The sequence below is a fragment of the Schistocerca gregaria genome, chromosome 5 (genome assembly GCF_023897955.1).
Source record: "Schistocerca gregaria isolate iqSchGreg1 chromosome 5, iqSchGreg1.2, whole genome shotgun sequence".
Lineage (NCBI taxonomy): Eukaryota > Metazoa > Arthropoda > Insecta > Orthoptera > Acrididae > Schistocerca > Schistocerca gregaria.
Genome location: NC_064924.1, coordinates 500,582,653 through 500,604,152, shown reverse-complemented (window position 1 = coordinate 500,604,152; position 21,500 = coordinate 500,582,653). Strand labels below are relative to the sequence as shown.

The 21,500-nt window shown below is 40.1% G+C and overlaps 1 protein-coding gene across 1 annotated transcript in view; it reads right to left on the bottom strand.

Moving 5' to 3' along the window:
• LOC126272137 (guanine nucleotide exchange factor subunit Rich) overlaps positions 1 to 21,500 on the bottom strand; it is a 274,952-nt gene that overhangs the window by 42,534 nt on the left and 210,918 nt on the right. The window contains exon 20 of the mRNA XM_049974745.1: positions 20,031 to 20,288. Within this exon, the coding sequence (XP_049830702.1) occupies positions 20,031 to 20,288 (258 nt within the window). The remainder of the gene's footprint in view (positions 1 to 20,030; positions 20,289 to 21,500) is intronic.

Sequence of the window (21,500 nt, the reverse complement as noted above, 5' to 3'; positions counted from 1 at the left end):
GTAACGAATGTTGGGAGCTGCATGGCCTTAAAGATCTTTTTGGCTTCACTGTAGGGGATACGTTTAGTTGTTTTTATTTCTTGTATTTTACGTTCCTCAAGGAAGATTCTACAGTCCCTACTCCAAACAGGGTGGGTTTCAGAACAGTTTATACATCTGACAGGCGACGAACAGTCAATTCCGTCATGGGCAGCCTTACTACAGTTGCCACACATTGCTTTTCCTTTACATCCTAGAGTTGTATGCCCAAAACGCTGGCACTGAAAACAGCGCATTGGGTTTGGGACATACGATCGGACATTTAGTCGAAGAAATCCTGCCTCGACGTGTTCTGGGAGTTTGGTGGTATTGAAAGTAAGAATGAAAGAGTCAGATTTCACCAGGTTCCCATCCACCCTTTTCATGATGTTCTGAACGTCAACAATTCCCTCCTGAGCCCACTCACTCTTTAATTCTTCTACAGCAATGTCAACGAGATCCCTACAGGTAACAACACCCTTACTGGAGTTCAGGGTGCTGTGAAGCTCCGTATCGATAGTGTATACCCCCAAGCTTTTAGCTGTTTGAAGGTTATCTGCTTGCTGAGCAGTTGATGTTTCAACAAGCAGTGTCCCATTCCGTAAACGCTTCACTGATTTTAAAGTTCCAGCTATTCCTTCTAGACCCTTTTGGATATAGAATGGCGAAACCTTTTCAAAGGAACCCTCTTTCCTTTTTATTATTAAAAACACATTCTGGTTGTCAGTATGTGCTCTGTTACTCTGAACTGCTGTATGTTTGCTGACGCCGGAGTCAGGAGGACTGGCTAACCTAGCCCTCTTGTTGGATTGGGCGGTAGTGCCTACCAGCGGTCCACCCATCCCACTGGCCAACGAAAAATTAGAATGAGGAAAAGAGAAAGAATTCGTGGTATTCATGGTCATCCCACGAGCAGCTAGGGAAACTTACGTCCATCCAGACAGAGCCCCCTATGCCTGGATAAGCTTTGCACAACTGAGGTGTGGCAGGTTCCCCAGAGGTTGCCCGCTAGTGACTGTTCCACCTCAACAGCCATGCATCTTATCGGCGCGCAGCACACCTTAAGATTGAAGGTTTTTTTATAGAGGTATGTACCGTCCTCGCGATCCAGGCAATCAAGCCAAGATCCCCGGTCCCTAAGACACACAACGTTCCACCATTGCGCTACACGGTGGTCGCTGAAGCATGCCCAGAGTTTACGGTATCAGCAGACTGACGGCGCACACCAGTCCACAGCTCGAGGACCCCGGGTTCGCCAAGCCCGTACCCAGCAAACGAATGCTGAGCCCCCTGAGGGACATTGATGACCAGCCTGGATGCCCTGGCATGTCGATTACTGATGACAACATGGAAGCAGAAAAGAAAATTGTTCTGGAAAATCACTGAATCACCATTAGAGAGGCTTCTGATGATGTTGGTGTATCCTTTGACTCATGCCAGCAATTTTTTTTTATATTTTTTTTTATGTTGCGGTGTGAAACATGTAGCAACAAAGATTGTAGTGAAACTAATGAATTTTGACCAAAACTGACATCAGACAGACATCACTTAGGAATTTCTGAAAGAAGATCAAAATGATCCAGAACTTCCAAATAGGGTTTTAAAAGGTAACAAAATATGGGTACATTGGTATGACATCAAAACTGAGGCCCAATCATCCCAATGGAAAGTACCTGAGGGGAAAAAAGAAAAAATTTGACTAGTTCGACAACATTTGAAGGTTCTTCTCACTATTTTCTTCACTTACAGTGGGACAATGAATCACAAGTTCCTGCCTTTTGGTCGTACTGTTAATAAGGATTACTTTCTGGAAGTTATGCACTTTTTGCAAGAAGCAAAGAAAACAAGTAGAATTGTGGGAAAACCAGTCATGGTAATTGCATCACGATAATGTTCGTGCTCACACTTCACTGGTTGTTTGCAATTTTTTGGCAAAAAAGACAGCCATTGTGTTGTCTCAGCCACTGTATTTGCCAGACACAGTCCCCTGCAACTTTATTCCTGAGGCTGAAGAGAACCGTGAAATAATGATGTTTTGTAACCACTGATGAGATAAAAACAGAATCGCTCAAGGACCTGAACACCATAACAAGAAGCGAGTTCCAGAAGTGCTTCCAAGATTGGGAGGAGTGCTGGCACAAATATTTTATATCTGAGAGGGATTACTTTGAAGGGGAAAAAGTTGACAAATAAATAAAGATTCTTTAAGAAAAACAAAAATTTACATTACATTTTGATCACACCTTGTATTCACTCATAGAATACTAGCGACTAGCTTGACTTTGGGTGGGTAGCATTAAGTATCTACTGCCAGACAAATTGACTGGCATAGCATATTTTGTTTCAGGGCCACGAATAGAGTTCAGAGAACAATGTTAAGCAAGCGAATTCATCACTTTCATATGATGTATGCAACGTAGGCATCACACATCGGGAACGTTGTCTGGAGGCATTAATGTCGTGTGTTCCATGGTGAACTGGCATTTGGAGTGACACCTCATGGCAATGATGGGAGCTAATAGCTTACAACCAATGTAAATATTACATGAGAGTTGCTCATGCATGTGCATGTGTGTGATCATATATTGGAGACTGACTGTGGTGGCACGAACCGAAGACTGTGAATTATTGGTAGAACAACTAGAAAATGTCACAGGTTCACTAAAGAGAGAACTTACACTATGCTTCTCCACCCTCTTCTGAAGTATTGCGGTCAGGTGTGGGATCCACGGCAGATAGGATTGGTTGAAAAAGTTTAAAAAAAGGCAGCTCATTTTATATTTTCGCGAAATAGTCGAGAGACTGCCACGGATATGATATGTGAATTGGGGTGGCAATTGTCAAAACAAAGGCGTTTTTCGTTGTGGCAGGATTTTCTCATGGAATTTCAGTCACCAAAATTCTCCTCAGAGTGTGAAAATACTTTTTTGGTGCCCATCTACATAGGGACGAACCATCATGATAATGAACTAAGAGAAATTAGAGCTCACATGGAAAGATTAAAGCATTTGTGATTCCTGCGCACTGTTCGCGAGTTGAATAGTAGAGAAATAGCTTGACAGTGGTTCTATGAAAGCTATTCCAGGCACTTAATTGTGAATTGCAGAGTAATCACGTAAATGTAGATGTATCTGCTTCACAAGCAGTCGAGGAGGTTTCTGTTCCGCATTAATAACTTCTTCAAATGTGAATCTGAAAGCAATACTTCTATTTTTGATATTTTGAATACTCAAGAACAGACTGCAGAATGTCAGCAAGAGAACTTTATAGAGAATAGTAAACGAAAGTGTCAGAGCTGTAAAAATCTCAGGAAAATTTATTTTCATGTCGCTTGAAAATCAAAGAAATCACAGGAAACCTGTAATACCAATAGATGGTTTTGACAATGATGTTTTAAAGCACTCCATGATTGAAATGTATGTAAGAAGAGAATACCAAACATCACAAAAACTTGTTACAATTATGCCTGACCAAATTGGCTACAAAGGTAGGGCTTTGTCAGTGCAAAGAATTTTAAAATATATTGGTTCCAAATATGTTAAGAAGAGTGTTTTTAATTGAAAGAAGTGACATACAAGCAGCACAAACCATGTTCATTATAAAGATGCATGATACAAGAAGAGGAAGGGATTTCCACAGTGTAGTACCTTGATGAAACATGGGTAAATTGGAATCAATCCTTGAATAACTGCTGGAAAATGAGTGATGGTACTGGTGGTTTTTAAGTTCCTTTGGCAAAAGGTTCTCTGATACTTATTCTGCATGCTGTCTCTTCTTCTGGTTTGGTTTCTGAGAGTAAACTAGATTTTAGGTCTAAGAAAACACAAGTGACTGCCATTCGGAAAAGAACACATTATCACTTTCAAGAAGTGATTCACTGAACAATTCTTCCCATACTTAGCTTTGAAATTGGTCACTGTAATTACCATGCCAGTTATCATTCAGCTTTTACCAAGAAATGACCAAGTGTGAGTGCCAGGAAAGGGAATATTGTGCTATGGCTGACAAATAAAAGTATTCCGGACAATGTAAGCCGGATTCGTGCTGAACTCCTGCAGCTCATAATTTATAAAAGTTACGTAACAGAACGTACAAATTTTACTTCCTTGCATGTGAATGTGGTTACACAGTTTGGTTTTTACCCACATATTACTGCCAGTATGATCCGACAGAATTAATTTGCACACAGATTACAAGCTATGTGGGGGAAAAAACAAAACACTCAAGAAAAGACACCGAGAGGCTTGTGCATGAAGCAATAGACAGCATCCAACATCCCCCTTCAGCATGGGCACACTGTGTGTGTGTGTGTGTGTGTGTGTGTGTGTGTGTGTGTGTGTCACACTGAAAAGTTTCAGAAATAACACTTTCAGAGGGAGGTGAAGATGGATAAAAGCTTTGAATGTATCATCCTAAATTTACAATCAGATGTTTCGGACATGGACTCAGACAGCAAATGGTATTATGATGCAGACTTTGAAACAAAATAAAGTAATGATCTTTCTTCGTTTTAAAGACTCATGGTTTAAAAACATTTTTGTCAACATATAAATTGCATACACTGTACATGAGAACTTCCTAGCTTTTACTGACTAGGAATATGTAGCCTGTGAAGTATTCAGACTATTATATTCAACACATTGCCCAAGGAGAAGTTAACCTTTTCCCAGCGTGTTTTATTACTCACAAGAACGCAGCTGGATAAATTCGTCAAAAACTCCAGTATTTCGACATGTAAACCCCTGTCATTTTCATGGCACGAATTGGAAAATGCTCTAAAATGAAAGGGAGGGTTGAATGTCGAGATATCAGTGGTTTTTGACATTATCGGTCAGCATTCTGTCCAGTTATTCACAGAATATGGTTAATTGTTAGCTCGTTCTCCCACAGTAATGTCGAACGAGTTAGTTTAAACGCATAATGCCTGTTGACACCAAAGAATATGATACCATACTGTCAATTTTTATGACAGTCTTTTGCACTAATGTTTGCTACCAGTAATTCTTTTCTTATACATAGTGATTTACATTGAACTGCAGTAAAACACACACTAATACATGTATTATACAAATCCAAAAAATTACATAGACTAGAAGCACTTGTCAAACAAAAATAATGATCTTGGCTTGAGTTTGAAGCTTGTTTTGTTACATATTACATTTTTACTTATAATATAGGTCAAATTGCAATAAATGGCAATTATTGCAACTATTTTTGATGATCTTATCATTAGAAAATCATCATTTTGAGAAAAAGTGTACTTGACATTTTCACAAAGCTGTATAAACTGTTCTGGCCTTCTGACCTCACACAGACAACTGCTTTGGAGCAGTGGACACAACCTTACGACCCACAAGGCAAATATCTCTCATGTAGATGAATGATAGAAATCTGTTTTAAAATGTATTATTCCCTTATAGTTTTGAACGTATAATACTATGTACCGAAGGCAAATGAACCAGATTGTTGTCCGCAGCAACACAGTTCACCAACAAGCACTTCTGTTTGCCTGCCCTCTGCCGCCATGCATGCGCAAACCTCATCCCCTACATACTTTCCTACAGCTGTGCCTCTATGTGCAGAAGTGCTGTCCTACATGAAGTGGGCTATAGCCATGCATTCTCCTGCCTCAGGTCACGTCTGCTGAGTTATGGCAACTGCTTGTTAGGTGACACTGGCTTTGTTTTCATAACTTAATTTCAATTCATCATAATTCAGATAATTTGTTTATCTATTGGTGAAAACAGGATCAAAGTCCCTACATCAGTTCCCACGATTGGCCTGCATGTACAGATGGATGAGAAGTGATATGATGTAAATAAAATAGAAAGAAACTTCCACATGGGAAAAATGTATTGAAAACAAGGATTCCAAGACTTACCAAGTGGGAAAGCGCCGGCAGACAGGCACAATGAACACAACACACACAAACACACACGTGTCTATATATATATATATATATAAATAAAATAGAAAGAAACTTCCCCATGGGAAAAATATATTAAAAACAAAGATTCCAAGACTTACCAAGCGGGAAAGCACCGGCAGACAGGCACAATGAACAAAACACGCAAACACACACACAGAATTACTAGCTTTCGCAACCGATGGTTGCTTCTTCAGGAAAGAGGGAAGGAGAGGGAAAGATGAAAGGATGTGGGTTTTAAGGGAGAGGGTAAGGAGTCATTCCAATCCCGGGAGCGGAAAGACTTCCCTTAGGGAAGAAGCAACCATCGGTTGCGAAAGCTAGTAATTCTGTGTGTGTGTTTGCGTGTTTTGTTCATTGTGCCTGTCTGCTGGCGCTTTCCCACTTGGTAAGTCTTGGAATCTTTGTTTTTAATATATGGTTTGCACTTCCCTCTGATGCATCTACCTTTGGCATATAACTGACTGCACTACTCAGTTACAAAACTACTTAACATTCTGATAAATGAAATAAAATATCTCACAGACAGCAGAAGCATTAACAAATGTAGATTAAAGTTGTTTCTCCTTATGATCTTCCTCAGTATCATAAATAAATTCTCAAACAGAAATAATTAGTTAATTATAGATCCATAAATTGATTAAAAAAGCCTGTGATGGCTTGGAGTAGGATTGCTGGGTAAGAGGATCAGACAGGTCTCCAATCTGAGGCTTCCTAAAGGATATAATGAATGTGACAAACAGTTGGGTATGGTTATGGTAGAGGTATGGACCAGGATGTTGTAAAGACTGGATGGATAACAGAACACCACTTTAGAAGGGTTGGGAAGATTTGCGACTCTGATGTTCCTCATTTCCAGACGTGATGATAGGTAGTCAATATCCTGGTAAACGATATGGTTCAGATTTTTCAGTCTGGGATGATTCTGGGTAATGAGGGTGTTGCTCCTTTGCACAAGTTCTTGCAGGTGGTGGGATGATTATGGATGTATGAGTATATAGCGTGAGAAATCTGTCTGTGGACTAGGTTTACACAATGGTACCTGCCTATGAAGACATTAGTGAGACCTTTAGCATACTATTACAAGTGAAAGCTTGTCATTTCAGATGTGTCATCAATGTTTCCCTTTCTTTTCCTCCCCCCCCCCCCCCTCTCTCTCTCTCTCTCTCTCTCTCTCTCTCTCTCTCTCTCTCTCTCTCTCTCTCTCTCTCTGTGTGTGTGTGTGTGTGTGTGTGTGTGTGTGTGTGTGTGTGTGTGTGTGTGTGTGTGTGTGTGTGTGTAAAAATGCAGAATCCTTTGATGGTTAGTGGGCCTGATATAGACAGAGACGTGGGTGGTGTCTTCGGTGAAGTCTAAATCAATGTCCAGGAATGTGGCATGTTAGGCTAAGTAGGACCAGATGAAGTGAAGGTGCTGAGGTTGAGCAAGAACGAAGATAGTGTGCCTTGAGCCTGGGTCCATATCATAAATGTGTCTTCAATGAGCCTGAACCAGACAAAGGTTTTTGGGTGGCTGGAAGATTTCCTCTAGATGGCCCATAAACAAACTGGTATGTGATGGTGCGCGCCCTGTGGGGTAGAACTGCTTGTAGAGCTTCCTTCAAAAATTGTTTGTGATGATGTCAATTGTGGGCCTGGAGCAGGAAGGACATTGGGAGAGGTAGTGTTTAACAGCAGCATAGAGGATGTTGATGTACAAAGAGGTGGCATTAACACAGATTACTAGGATCCCACACCATTACCAACTGGATACCTTACGCCGTTGCCCTATATCCTAACACTGACCATGCCTAATCTTAATGCTACTGATAAATAATTATTTCAACACTGTTCTACTTCCAAACCCACCATCTCGTTCCTTACACATCTAACTAATTACACCTTCACATGTAACAACTTCTCCTTTTAGGGGAAATCAGAGGCATGGCCATGCGTACCTACATGGCACCCTCCTAATCCAATCTATTCACTGACAACTTACATGAAATCTTCCAAGTATCTCACAACCCCAATCACTTTACCTGGTTCAGAATCACTGATGACATCATTATCTGGACACAAGCCCAAGACATCCTATCATCACTCTTTACAGCCTTAATGACTTCTCCACCATTTGCTTCACCTGGTTCACCTCAGCCAAATGAACCATCTTCCTGGACATAATACCTCCACTTATTTGATGGCCCTATTCTTACTTCTATTCATATCAATGCCGCTAACCATGAAACATACTTTTATTTTTACAGCTGTTATTTTTAACACACTAAAAAACCACTCCCATGTAGTCTGATCAACCATGGATGATGTATGTGTAGTGACGAGAATTCCCTTGTGTATTATGCTGCAAGTCTCACCAAGGCCATTACAGACAGGCACTACCCCCAAACCTACTTTGCAGACACGATTCCCACACCGTATCCCTCATACATACTCTAATGATTCGATGACTGAAAGTGTGTGAAGTGTATATGCTAACTTCCCACTTCTCTTATACGAGTCGAGTTATTTGGTGTACACAGCCGATCTTCTTCACTGGATAGCTGGCTTCTGGAATCTCTATAAACTTCTTCTCTGAAGAATGATGCTAGTTACAGGAACCTTAAAGACTCTCCCTCTAGTTGTTACTCTAAGAATACTTTTCAACAACTGTTGGTATATTTGAGCTCCATAAAGAACCAAATTCACACTTCGCACATAAACATTACACTTCTTGTAAGTCACTCTTATCATCTCACATTAGAAACAGATTTAAGTACATTTAGCAAAGAGTTGGCTTAACAACCATAATTTTATTACACACAAATATTAAAATATGTCTTGCCTCCAGCAAGCCCAAGATGAAAGTTTTTTTTTAATCTCATTAGTTTTTCTTATTTATAGCAATGGTCACTGATACGATCAGCACAGAATAACCTAGAAGTTCCATGGTTCTTCCGTATACTTTACTAGAATTTTCATGGTTCGCCCGACAAATACTTGATGGTGCTGTTTGCCCGACGCATCTAACTTCAGCTCGTGACTGATTTCACACCTGCACACACAGAAACATGTGACGCGCAGTAGGTAGGATTCTAGCATTCCACTCTCACATCAAAAATATTGTGTGTTCGAGATGGTCGAAGACTGAGTAGTTCTAGAATTTACGCATAAATTCTCGAAACACTACAACACCCCATCTTCCCACTACCCTTAATAATCTGCTGCAAAGGAACAACCCTTCCATCATCCAGCATCGTCCCAGAATGGAACAACTGAACCATATCCTACCCCAGGATTTCGACTGTCAATCATCATGCCTGAAAATGAGGAACAAAAATTCTCAAACCTCCTAAAGTGGAATCCAGTGTTCACCCGATGAATGCAATAATCCTGTCCATTCCTATGCCACACGCATTCCCAACCCCTTGCCACATGGGTTATATCCCTGTGGAAGACCCAAGTGCAATATCTGCCCAATTCACCCACCCTGCACATCCTACTCCAGTCCCAAACTTATCCTATCTGATTAAATGTGGGGCCACCTGTGAAAGCAGCTATGTTAAAACCAGCTCTGGTGCTATTTCTGCATTTCATTTCATGTGTGCATTACCATCAATCAAGTATCCACCCAAATGAGTGGGCAACATGAAATTGAGGCCAAGAGCAGGTTTGACCACCCAGAGGCAGAACATGTTGCTGAGCACAGCATGCTCCTTTTCAACGGCTGCTTCACAAACCATGCCATCTGAATCATCTCTCCATCCATCCCCAACACCAGCTTTTCTAAAGTACACAAATGGCAATTATCCTTGCAAGATATGCTTCATTCCCATAATCCAAATGGCCTCAATCTTTGCCAGACCCCTGTCCCATATACAGGGTGTTTCAAAAAGAATATACATATTTCGAATGCATATATTTATTAAACTTTAACACTTATGAATATGAAACTTTATACACATATTTATGAAACTCTCAAGTTCAGATTACAGATGTTCAATATGTCCTCCATCAGCAACACTAACAATATCACGTTGATACTCAAATTCCTCCCATACTTGGGCAAGCATGTCCTTCGTCACTGATGTTACAGCAGTACAGATTCGGTTCTTCAACTCTTCCAGGTTCTGTGGGAGTGGTGGTATTTGTACATGAATGTTGTCTTTAATGAAACCAAATAGGAAGAAGTCAGAGGGTGTCAAATCCAGCGACTGTGGAGCCCAAATGAGACATGGTAAGTTGCCAGCTCCTTGAAGACCAATCTAACGGTTCAGTAGAGCTTCATTCAGACATTCATGCACTTGGCGACTTCAAAGAGGGGTTGCTCTGTCTTGTAGAAAAATGAAGTTGTCTTTGAGCAGCCTCGGAAACAACCAGTTTTGTAACATAGCAAGATACTGCCGACCATTAACCGTGCTTCCATCAAAGAAGAATGGGCCATAAACAGAGGATTGGAATATCACACAAAACACATTGAATTTGGGCGAATCTCGTACATGTTCAATGGCTGCATGTGGGTTCTGTAGGCCCCAAATTGGAACATTGTGTTTCTTTACTTGACCACTAACATGGAAAGTCACTTCATAACTGAACAAGATGCGCTGTGCGAAAGTGTTATCACTGTAAACAGCATCAAGAATCTTGTTACAAAATGCCACATGTTTGCGTCTGTCATCAGTACACAGAGCTCATAACAGCTGTAACTTGTACGGCTACATAAGCAACCAATACCTCAAAACATGCAAAATTATTGTTGTAGGCAGTTTTAACTCCTGACTGGCATGTCAAGTTGAATTTTAAGGACAACATTGGAAAGTAGTTTGAATTCGTGCAACATTTTCTTCAGGAACATGAGGGTGGCCAGGACTCCTTCCTTTACACACACATCCTGTATCTAGAAACTGTCTATACCATCTGTGAATGTTCCACTCATTCAGAGGATCAATTTGGTACCTCAACCTGAAATATCTTTTCAATGCCATCAAGGAATTGTACTTTGCAAACTTGAGAACACAAAATGATTTCTGCTGCAGAGTAGCCATTTTAAACATAAGATGGTTACCAAGCAAAACAGAAGACAACTGACACCTTGTAGTGGTTATTAATATAAACTAAACAATGTATTCGTTTCTCCAATAGTGGAGCCGAGGCACAGCTATCAATAGTTTGGACAAAATAATACTTTGTAGTACGTATATTGTAGTGATTTGAGAATGTGTGTGTGTGTTCCTGTATTGTCTAATTCCGACGAAGGCCTTTTAGGCAGAAGCTTACTTGTTTGACAGTCTTTTTCTTGTGCCTATTTCAACTCAGCACCTCCACTACATGATGAGTAGTAATATACCATTTTCATAATACTGAAATGAGATCTGAGATGAATTAGAAGACTGTGAAGCTCCCAGTCAATAAAACAGAGCACAACAATTGCAGGAGTCCCAAAGGAATGTTTCTGACTGAGTAAATGACTGTATTCAATCCCAGTTACCAGTCTTTGAAGGGAGCAACCAAACCATGATCTTTTGCACAAAATCCAATCTTTTCATGATAACTACATACTGAAAAGCAAGAGCAGTTAATATCCTGATGAGGATTTAACAGTTGATGAAATCTTCTTATGTTATTGGCTGACGTTATGCTGGTAATGGTTATGACAATATATTGGCATATATTGGCTGAGGTAGGCTTGCAAAGCTGCACTGCCCAGCTCGATGCAACTGTCATGGGTCAACTTATCCTAACTCAACTATAGTCCTGCACACTCCACCAGGCAGTGTGTGCTGCTCTCTCCCCACAACCTGCCCCCTCCAGATTGCTGCCCATGCAAAGCGATAGGTGCATTCTGGTCCAAGCTGTCAGAGATGTGTGCATGTAACTTGTTCTGACGAAGGTTGTGACAAAGTTAATGTGTAAGTGTCCTTTAGTTGTGCCTATCTGCAACTTAATGTGTCATCTCTGTAGTAAGTAGCAATCTTTTCCTTACACTGCAAACAGCTGATGAATGTTTATGTTCTTTAATAGGAAAAAGATAATAGTGCAGATTCTGTAGTCCTTCGTTCATACAACAATATTATTTACATAAGGATCATACATTGTACATGGACTGGTTTTGAACCAATGTAAGGTTATTTATGATTGATTTATGAGGGCACATTTGCTATTGGCACAGTAGTGAAGGACAGAAGAAGGCTGCCACAGGAATTCAAACAAAATAAACTAAGAGGAGGCCAAACGACATTTCAGAGAGAAAATTCCATGCTAGCCATTCACTGGAAAGACACAATGAATGCGTTTGCCCTGCCTAAAAAACAGAGCATGACAAGTAGTGTCACTAACACAAAAAAATCCAAATCTGGTATGGTAGAAAAGCTGAAGCCTCATCTCATACTTGATTAAAATAATAACAAAACTGGTGTTGATCTTGGAGATCAGCAGGTGACCTAATATTATTTTGAATGACAAACAATGAAATGGTGGAAGAAAGTATTTTTTTTTCATATGTTTGATGTGTGTGTTCACAATGCCTACATTTTCTTCAAGAAACTTAGGCCTATATCTCACAAATGAACCAACTTGTTTGAATTTATTATGAAGCTGAAAAAGAAATTCTTGAGAAAATTAGAAGAGATTTTATAGAAAATGAAAAGCGGTGCCCTACAACAAAAAGGCTAACTACAGGGCATTTCCCCACTTGTACCATCAACAACAAGCAAGAAGTATGCTTCAAGATACTGCATTATTTGTTCTGGGAAAGGCATATGAAGCACTGGCAAATGAACAAGAAGAGAGACCAAACTGTAGTTTGAAGAACTTAAAGTAACGTTGTGTCTACCCGACTGTTTCATACAAAGGCAAATTTTGCGCAGTGAAACCTTTTTCTTCTTCCAATCTTCTAATTTTCAAACTATAATTATTCTGTTAACATATGGTGAATTTAAAAACACTGCAAATAAATGTGGAAGTAAAGGATTCTGGAATATGTTTGCAATAAAAAAGTTTTGTTTTTCTCCTTATCTTGTAAGCAGGAGCTACACAAAGAAGTCGAAAAAGTGTATGCCTTCTACGGGATTGCAAAAGTCACTATTGCCCGACTGGAATGTGTTAATGATGGAACAAAATATGCCATAGAAAAATTACACAATGCAGTAGTGAAGGCCAGTATACATATATCTTGTGATAAAACCCATTGCATGGAAAATCTGTATCAAAACAGCAGGACAGTTCCACTAAAGATGGAATACGGGATGCTTTTACAGGCTGATATGTTCATTAACACATTACGCAATGGCCTTATTTACAATCACCGAAAGGCTCTTTAACCTTACTAATTCAAAGGTGGTCAAAATCAGCTGATAAGACGAAACTAGAGAAGACTTACAAGACATCAACACCATAGAAGAAAACATAATAAATATTTAGCTTCTGCAACACTAGTTATGAAGTACAGAGACACAAAAGAGATAAAAAAGAAGACCAGCAAAAAATGGTCACAAGGATGGCAGGTAAAACATAGTGAATTCAGGAAGAGATTTTCGTAAGATAAGGCAGAAACCATAAAACCAACCAACAAGTTCAAATGCACTCCTGAAGTGGGGAGAAAAAAGAAGAATAATGCTAGTTGCAGGATATATTTCTAAACTTCTTTTGGAGAAGGAACAAAAATGATATACACGACTGCTGTAAGTCTCTTTTGCTGTGATTTGTATTCTCTAGTGGAAATAGGATGACACTGTGCTCATGAATGCAAATGAGACAACATATATTTTTTACGTATTAATCAGTGTGCAAAACACATTCTTAGTGTTGAGACACACACAATTACTGAAGAATAGGTCTAACAAATTTGTTGTACACAGTTATACAGAAAGAGAGAGAGAGAGAGAGAGAGAGAGAGAGAGAGAGAGAGAGAGAGAGAGAGAGAGAGAGAGAGAGCAGCTAAAATTACTAGGAGCCAAATAGCTGTTGTCATTATAAATCTCAACCCCTGTCACCGCCACTGCCGCTGCTACCGCTACTGCCACCGCCACCACTCATTTTAAGGAGCGTCAACTGTGTGTAGAATGAGCTGGCTAACTATATAAAAGAATGGAGAATCCACTAACAGTGATAATTTTGTGTGTGTGTTTCGAACAACAGTTTTGCTTTTAATTGTTAAATTTTGTTGTTAGGTGTTACTATTCTTTAGTAATTGTTATCCAAGTTGCCTGGACGGAGTCCCATTTACTATTCCAGGTAGACATTCCAAGTCCTGTTAATAAAGAAATAGTGACAAATTTCTTAACAAACAATCCAGTTCTGAAAATCAGACAGGGTTAAAATCACTTCTGTATGAATATGAGGCCTCCCATGAACCATGGACCTTGCCACTGATCGGGTGACTTGCATGCCTCAGCAATAAAGATAGATGTACTGCAGGTTCAACCGCAACACAGGAGTATCTGTTGAGAGGGGTGAAGGGAAATCTGAAAGTTGGAAGAGTATATAGAGGATCTCTACAAGGGCGATGAACTTTAAGACAATATAATAGACTGGGAAGACTAGGTAGATGAAGATGAGATTACAGTTAAGTTACTGGGACAAGAATTTGATACAACACCGACAGAATTAAGTCAAAAGAAAGCCCCTAGAGTAGACAACATTCCATTAGAACCACTGATTGTCTTGGGAGAGCCAGCCAAGACAAACCTATTCCATATGGTGTGCAAGATGTATGAGACATACAAAACACCCACAGATATCAAGATGAATTTAATAATTGCAATTCCAAAGAAAGCTGTTGCTGACAGGTATGAAAGTTACTGAGCTATGTGTTAATAAGTCGTGGTCACAAACAACAACAGGAATTCTTCACAGAAGAAGAAAAAACCTGGTAGAAGCTGACCTCAGAGAAGATCAGTTAGAATTTTAGAGAAACGTAGGAACACATGAAGTGACACTTAGCCTATGACTTACTATAATGGCTAAGTTAAGGAAAAGGAAACTTATGATCATGGTATTTGTAGACGTAGAGAAAGCTTTTGACAGTGTTGACTAGAACACTCTCTTTAAAATTCTACAGGTGGCAGGGGAAAATATAGGGAGCAAAAGGCTATTTACAATTTGTACAGAAACCAGATGCCACATACAAGAGTCGAGAGACATGAAAGGGAAGTACTGACCAAGAAGGAAGTGATACAGGGTTTTAGCCCATCCCTGATGTTATTCAATCTGTACACTGGGCAAGCAGTGAAGGAAACCAAAGACAAATTTGGAGGAAGGAATGAAAGTTCTGGGAGAAGAAAAAAAAACTCTGAGGTTTGCCAATGACATTGTAATACTGTCAGAGACAGCAATGGACTTGGAAGAACAGTTAAATGGAATGGACAGTTACTTGAAAGGATGATATAAGATGAACATCAACAAAAGAAAAACAAAGATAATGGAATGGAAGATTTGAGACACAATCTTCCCAAACCGCTATATAATGAGTGATAACTTTCCTTTTCATAATATTGTTACAGTCCAAAAGAAAATAAATTTCAGAAAGGATGCAGGGGGAAAAAGCGGCAGGGTGAGGAATTTCCTTTCACATTTTTCTTTGATTTTTTTTCCTTTCTTTTATAGCTTTCACTTCTTTCCTGTTTGTCACATATTTATTTCTTAACAATTTACAATTAAACTCACATCTTTCAAGATCTTTTCCTTCAGGCTTAGCTTATACTTTTGTCAAACAAACAGCTTCCAGCACATTACCAGGAATGTGTAGCAATTTGAATCTAGGCGGTCAAATCAATATTACTATTTCCTATTCATTCACTGTACACTATATTTCTTCTTGAGTGACATCATCTTCCTTTAGCATAAAACATATAACCTACATCAACAGCTTCATCTACACTCTACAAACTCCTGTGAAGGTGTACATCATCAGAGGCATTTCCCATTGCACCAGTTATTAGAATTTTTTCCCGTTCCATTCACGCTCGCAGTATGGAAAGAACTGTCTGAACACACACACACACACACACACACACACACACACACACACACACACACACACACACACACACGTGTGTGTGTGTGTGTGTGTGTGTGTGTGTGTGTGTGTGTGTGCAGTAATTAATCTAATCTTATCCTCATGGTCCCTATGTGAGTGATATGTATGTTTTAGTATATTAATAGAGTCATCATTTAAAGCCAGTGCTTGAAACTTTGTCAGTAGGCTTTCTCGGGATGGTTTACATCCATCTTCAAGAATCTGCCAGTTCAGTTTCTCGAGTATGTCTGTGACACTCTCCCATGGAACAAACATACATGTGACCATTCATACTACCCTTCTCCGTATACGTTCAATATCCCTGTTAGTTCTATTTGGTATGGGTCCCACACATTTCAGCATTATTTCACAATTGGTCGCAAGAGTAATTTGTAAGCAATCACCTTTCCCAGCACTACGCCAATAAACCAAAGTCTACCGTGTGCATTCCGGGAGGAGTCATTCCTGATGTGGAAAGGGTCCTTCCGGATGCCATGAAGAGCACAGGGTGCAGCCAGCTGCAGGTGGTGGCACATGTCGGCACTAATGATGTGTGTCGTTTTGGATCTGAGGAAATTCTCTCTGGATTCCAGCGGCTCTCTGATTTGGTGAAGGCTGCCGGTCTTGCTTACGAGATGAAGGCAGAGCTCACCATCTGCAGCATCGTTGACAGAACCGACTGCGGACCTTTGGTGCAGAGCCGGGTGGAGGGTCTGAATCAGAGGCTCAGACGGTTTTGCGACCGTATTGGCTGCAGATTCCTTGACTTGCGCCATAGGGTGGTGGGGTTTCGGGTTCCGCTGAATAGGTCAGGAGTTCACTACACTCAGCTGGCAGCTACACGGGTAGTGGAGACTGTGTGGCGTGGACTGGGCGGTTTTTTAGGATAGAAGGCCTCGGGAAAGTGCGGGATGGGCTGCAATGTCAAAGGGTGCTTGGCAATTACAGGACGTGCTTGGATCAAGGAACAGTCGGAATTATAGTTGTAAATTGTTGTAGTTGCGCTGGAAAAGTCCCTGAGCTTCAAGCGCTAATAGAAAGCACGGAAGCTGATATCGTTATAGGTACAGAAAGCTGGCTAAAGCCTGAAATAAGTTCTGCAGAAATTTTTACGAAGTCTCAGATGGTGTTCAGGAAAGATAGATCAGGCAGAATTGGTGGTGGAGTGTTTGTGTCTGTCAGTAGTGGTTTATCTTGTAGTGAAGTCGAAGTAGATACTCCGTGCGAATTGGTATGGGTGGAGGTTATACTTAACAGCCGAATTAAGTTAATAATTGGCTCCTTCTACCGACCCCCAGACTCCGATGATACAGTTGCGGAACAGTTCAGAGAAAGTTTGAGTCTCGTAACAAATAAATATCCCACTCATACGGTTATAGTTGGTGGGGACTTCAACCTACCCTCGGTATGTTGGCAAAAATACTTGTTCAAAACCGGTGGTAGGCAGAAAACGTCTACCGAGATTGTCCTAAATGCTATCTCCGAAAATTATTTCGAGCAGTTAGTCCACGAACCCACGCGAATTGTAAATGGTTGCGAAAACACACTTGACCTCTTAGCCACAAACAATCCAGAGCTGATAGAGAGCATCATGACTGATACAGGGATTAGTGATCACAAGGTCGTTGTAGCTAGGCTCAGTACCATTTCTTCCAAATCCATCAGAAACAAACGCAAAATAATTTTATTTAAAAAAGCGGATAAAGTGTCACTAGAAGCCTTCCTAAAAGACAATTTCCATTCCTTCTGAACTGACTATGCGAATGTAGACGAGATGTGGCTCAAATTCAAAGATATAGTAGCAACAGCAATTGAGATATTCATACCTCATAAATTGGTAAGAGGTGGAATGGATCCCCCGTGGTACACAAAAAAGGTCCGAACGCTGTTGCAGAGGCAACGGAAAAAGTATGCAAAGTTCAGAAGAACGCGAAATCCCGAAGATGGGCTAAAATTTACAGACGCGCGAAATTTGGCACGTAGTTCGATGCGAGATGCCTTTAATAGGTTCCACAACGAAACATTTTCTCGAAATTTGGTAGAAAATCCGAAGAAATTCTGGTCGTATGTAAAGTACACATGCGGCAAGACACAGTCAATACCTTCGCTGCGCAGTGCTGATGGTACTGTTATAGACGACTGTGCCGCTAAAGCGTAGTTATTGAACGCAGTTTTCTGAAATTCCTTCACCAGGGAAGACAAATGGAATATTCCAGAATTCGAAACACGAACATCTGCTAGCATGAGTTTCTTAGAAGTAGATACCTTAGGGGTTGTGAAGCAACTCAAATCGCTTGATACGGGCAAGTCTTCAGGTCCAGATTGTATACCGATTAGGTTCCTTTCAGATTACGCTGATACTATAGCTCCCTACTTAGCACTCATATACAACCGCTCGCTCACCGATAGATCTGTACCTACAGATTGGAAAATTGCGCAGGTCGCACCAGTGTTCAAGAAGGGTAGTAGGAGTAATCCATTTAACTACAGACCTATATCATTGACGTCGGTTTGCAGTAGGGTTTGGGAGCATATACTGTATTCAAACATTATGAATCACCTCGAAGGGAACGATCTATTGACACGTAATCAGCATGGCTTCAGAAAACATCGCTGTTGTGCAACGCAGCTAGCTCTTTATTCGCACGAAGTAATGGCCGCTATCAACAGGGGATCTCAAGTTGATTCCGTATTTCTAGATTTCTGGAAAGCTTTTGACACCGTTCCTCACAAGCGACTTCTAATCAAGCTGCGGAGCTATGGGGTATCATCTCAGTTGTGCGACTGGATTCGTGATTTCCTGTCAGGAAGGTCGCAGTTCGTAGTAATAGACGGCAAATCATCGAGTAAAACTGAAGTGATATCAGGTGTTCCCCAGGGAAGCGTCCTGGGACCTCTACTGTTCCTGATCTATATAAATGACCTGGGTGACAATCTGAGCAGTTCTCTTAGATTGTTCGCAGATGATGCTGTAATTTACCGTCTAGTAAGGTCATCCGAAGACCAGTATCAGTTGCAAAGCGATTTAGAAAAGATTGCTGTATGGTGTGTCAGGTGGCAGTTGACGCTAAATAACGAAAAGTGTGAGATGATCCACATGAGTTCCAAAAGAAATCCGTTGGAATTCGATTACTCGATAAATAGTACAATTCTCAAGGCTGTCAATTCAACTAAGTACCTGGGTGTTAAAATTACGAACAACTTCAGTTGGAAAGACCACATAGATAATATTGTGGGGAAGGTGAGCCAAAGGTTGCGTTTCATTGGCAGGACACTTAGAAGATGCAACAAGTCCACTAAAGAGACAGCTTACACTACACTCGTTCGTCCTCTGTTAGAATATTGCTGTGCGGTGTGGGATCCTTAGCAGGTGGGATTGACGGAGGACATCGAAAGGGTGCAAAAAAGGGCAGCTTGTTTTGTATTATCACGTTATAGGGGAGAGAATGTGGCAGATATGATACACAAGTTGGGATGGAAGTCATTACAGCATAGACGTTTTTCGTCGCGGCGAGACCTTTTTACGAAATTTCAGTCACCAACTTTCTCTTCCGAATGCGAAAATATTTTGTTGAGCCCAACCTACATAGGTAGGAATGATCATCAAAATAAAATAAGAGAAATCAGAGCTCGAACAGAAAGGTTTAGGTGTTCGTTTTTCCCGCTCGCTGTTCGGGAGTGGAATAGTAGAGAGAGAGTATGCTTGTGGTTCGATGAACCCTCTGCCAAGCACTTAAATGTGAATTGCAGAGTAGTAATGTAGATGTAGATGTAGACCACCAGCCTTTACCCACGATTGAGCCTGTGTGACCATTCCATTTCATATCATATCCTTACAAAGCATTACACCCTGGTATTTGTATGAGGTAGCCAATTCCAATATTTACTCACTGTCTATGCTTTACTGTGATGAAAGACTTTCAGAAAATTAAGAAGTTCAGGATTCAAATGTATTCTTAAATTTATCTATTAGTCCAGGACCATTTGGAACTTCTTTGGGACATCGGTAAACAATCTTCTTCAGATACAAATGTTATTAGCATTCATATCTGACCCCCTCCTTGAGATGCCATTGTATTATTAGTAAGTAACATACCTTGTAACAGATGAGGAAGCAGCTGGGCTTCGACAACAGCACTACTGGGATAATCATTGCTTGCTGACACACTTGGAATGTAACAATGTGCTGCTTTAGTTGGTATAACTGCACCTAATGCACAAAGTGCCTCATTTTGAGCTCCAGTGTAACTCATATACCCACTGTCACCAACTCCACTTCCAGACTGTGACATGACTGGGTCAATGGAGAAACTTTTCCGGCTGTTGTCAACAGCAGGCGAAGCTGGCGTTGAGCCTGAATCCAAACAAGAAAGAAATTGTTTTAGGAATAATTACAGATTAATACAGCTGATCTGTTACTTAAAGCTATCAAATTCCTTAAAAACACATCTGTTGTTAGTTTTACATGTTCTTATGAAATATCCACCAAGTTTTTCTTGAGATTAAGTGTTTAGAATTTAGGTTTGTATATAAACTTGCTAAAGGAGTTTATATTAGGATACTATTATTTCAGAACTAGTGATGTACTTTTGTCAATTTTAACATAAAATTAAAGTTACACTGTAAAAAATCCAAGTTCTAAACCAGTAAAGATTACTCCCACTATGCTCAGCAATTGTTCCTTTGCTTAAGTGGTGTTCCAAAGGGACTTCAATTCTTAAATAGTAATATTTACTTAACATCAGACAAACATACAAGAGAGAGATTGTGGCATATGTAGAATTAGTAGTAGTTGCCGTAGTCTCAGTCATTGTCATCATCATCATCATATTACTGAAACATGAAACTAGCTACCTGTTACTAACACCCAAAAGAGGAACAGGTAGTGCTTAAAGGCATATGAACAGAAAAAATAGTTATCAAATCTGTAGATGTCAGAATTTTGTACATCGATCCACTGCTGGAAGAAACAGTAACAAGAAAGAAGAACATACACATAGCTCGACTCATTTAAAGTGGCTAAGAACTCTGGATGAGAGCAGATGCAACATATCTGTCCTTTTGATTTCTGTATTTTTACACATGTCACATAAGTAGCTTGTTTTGCAAATAATATGGTTAACGGATTAGTGGAAGGGTGTTCAGTATATTGCACAACTGCAACTAATTCCTTTGATATGGCTTCTTAGCTTAGTCATTGAAGGCCAAAAAAAGGGGCAAATAGGGGAAAAAATCCTGTAGTCACAAATTTTTGTGCAGGGGTGCAGAGTAGTGTCATGAACAACCTACTAAAAATCCCCACATGTGCCTTGTAGCATTGGGGTTCAGCGGGCACTTAAAGATCACTTTTTAGCTTTGTCTTGAATAACTCGAAAAACACAGCTTGTAGCGAAAATATTTCACAGCTCAAAATTAAACTGCTTCAAATATCCTACAAAAAAGGTCCTAATCATTTTTTCTTTAGAACTTATATTTTCTGTGTTGCAGGGGATGGAGGAAACACAACTTATTAAAAATAGGGTTTCAATGGTATAAAATTAATGTTTAATATTAAATTAAGTTGTTT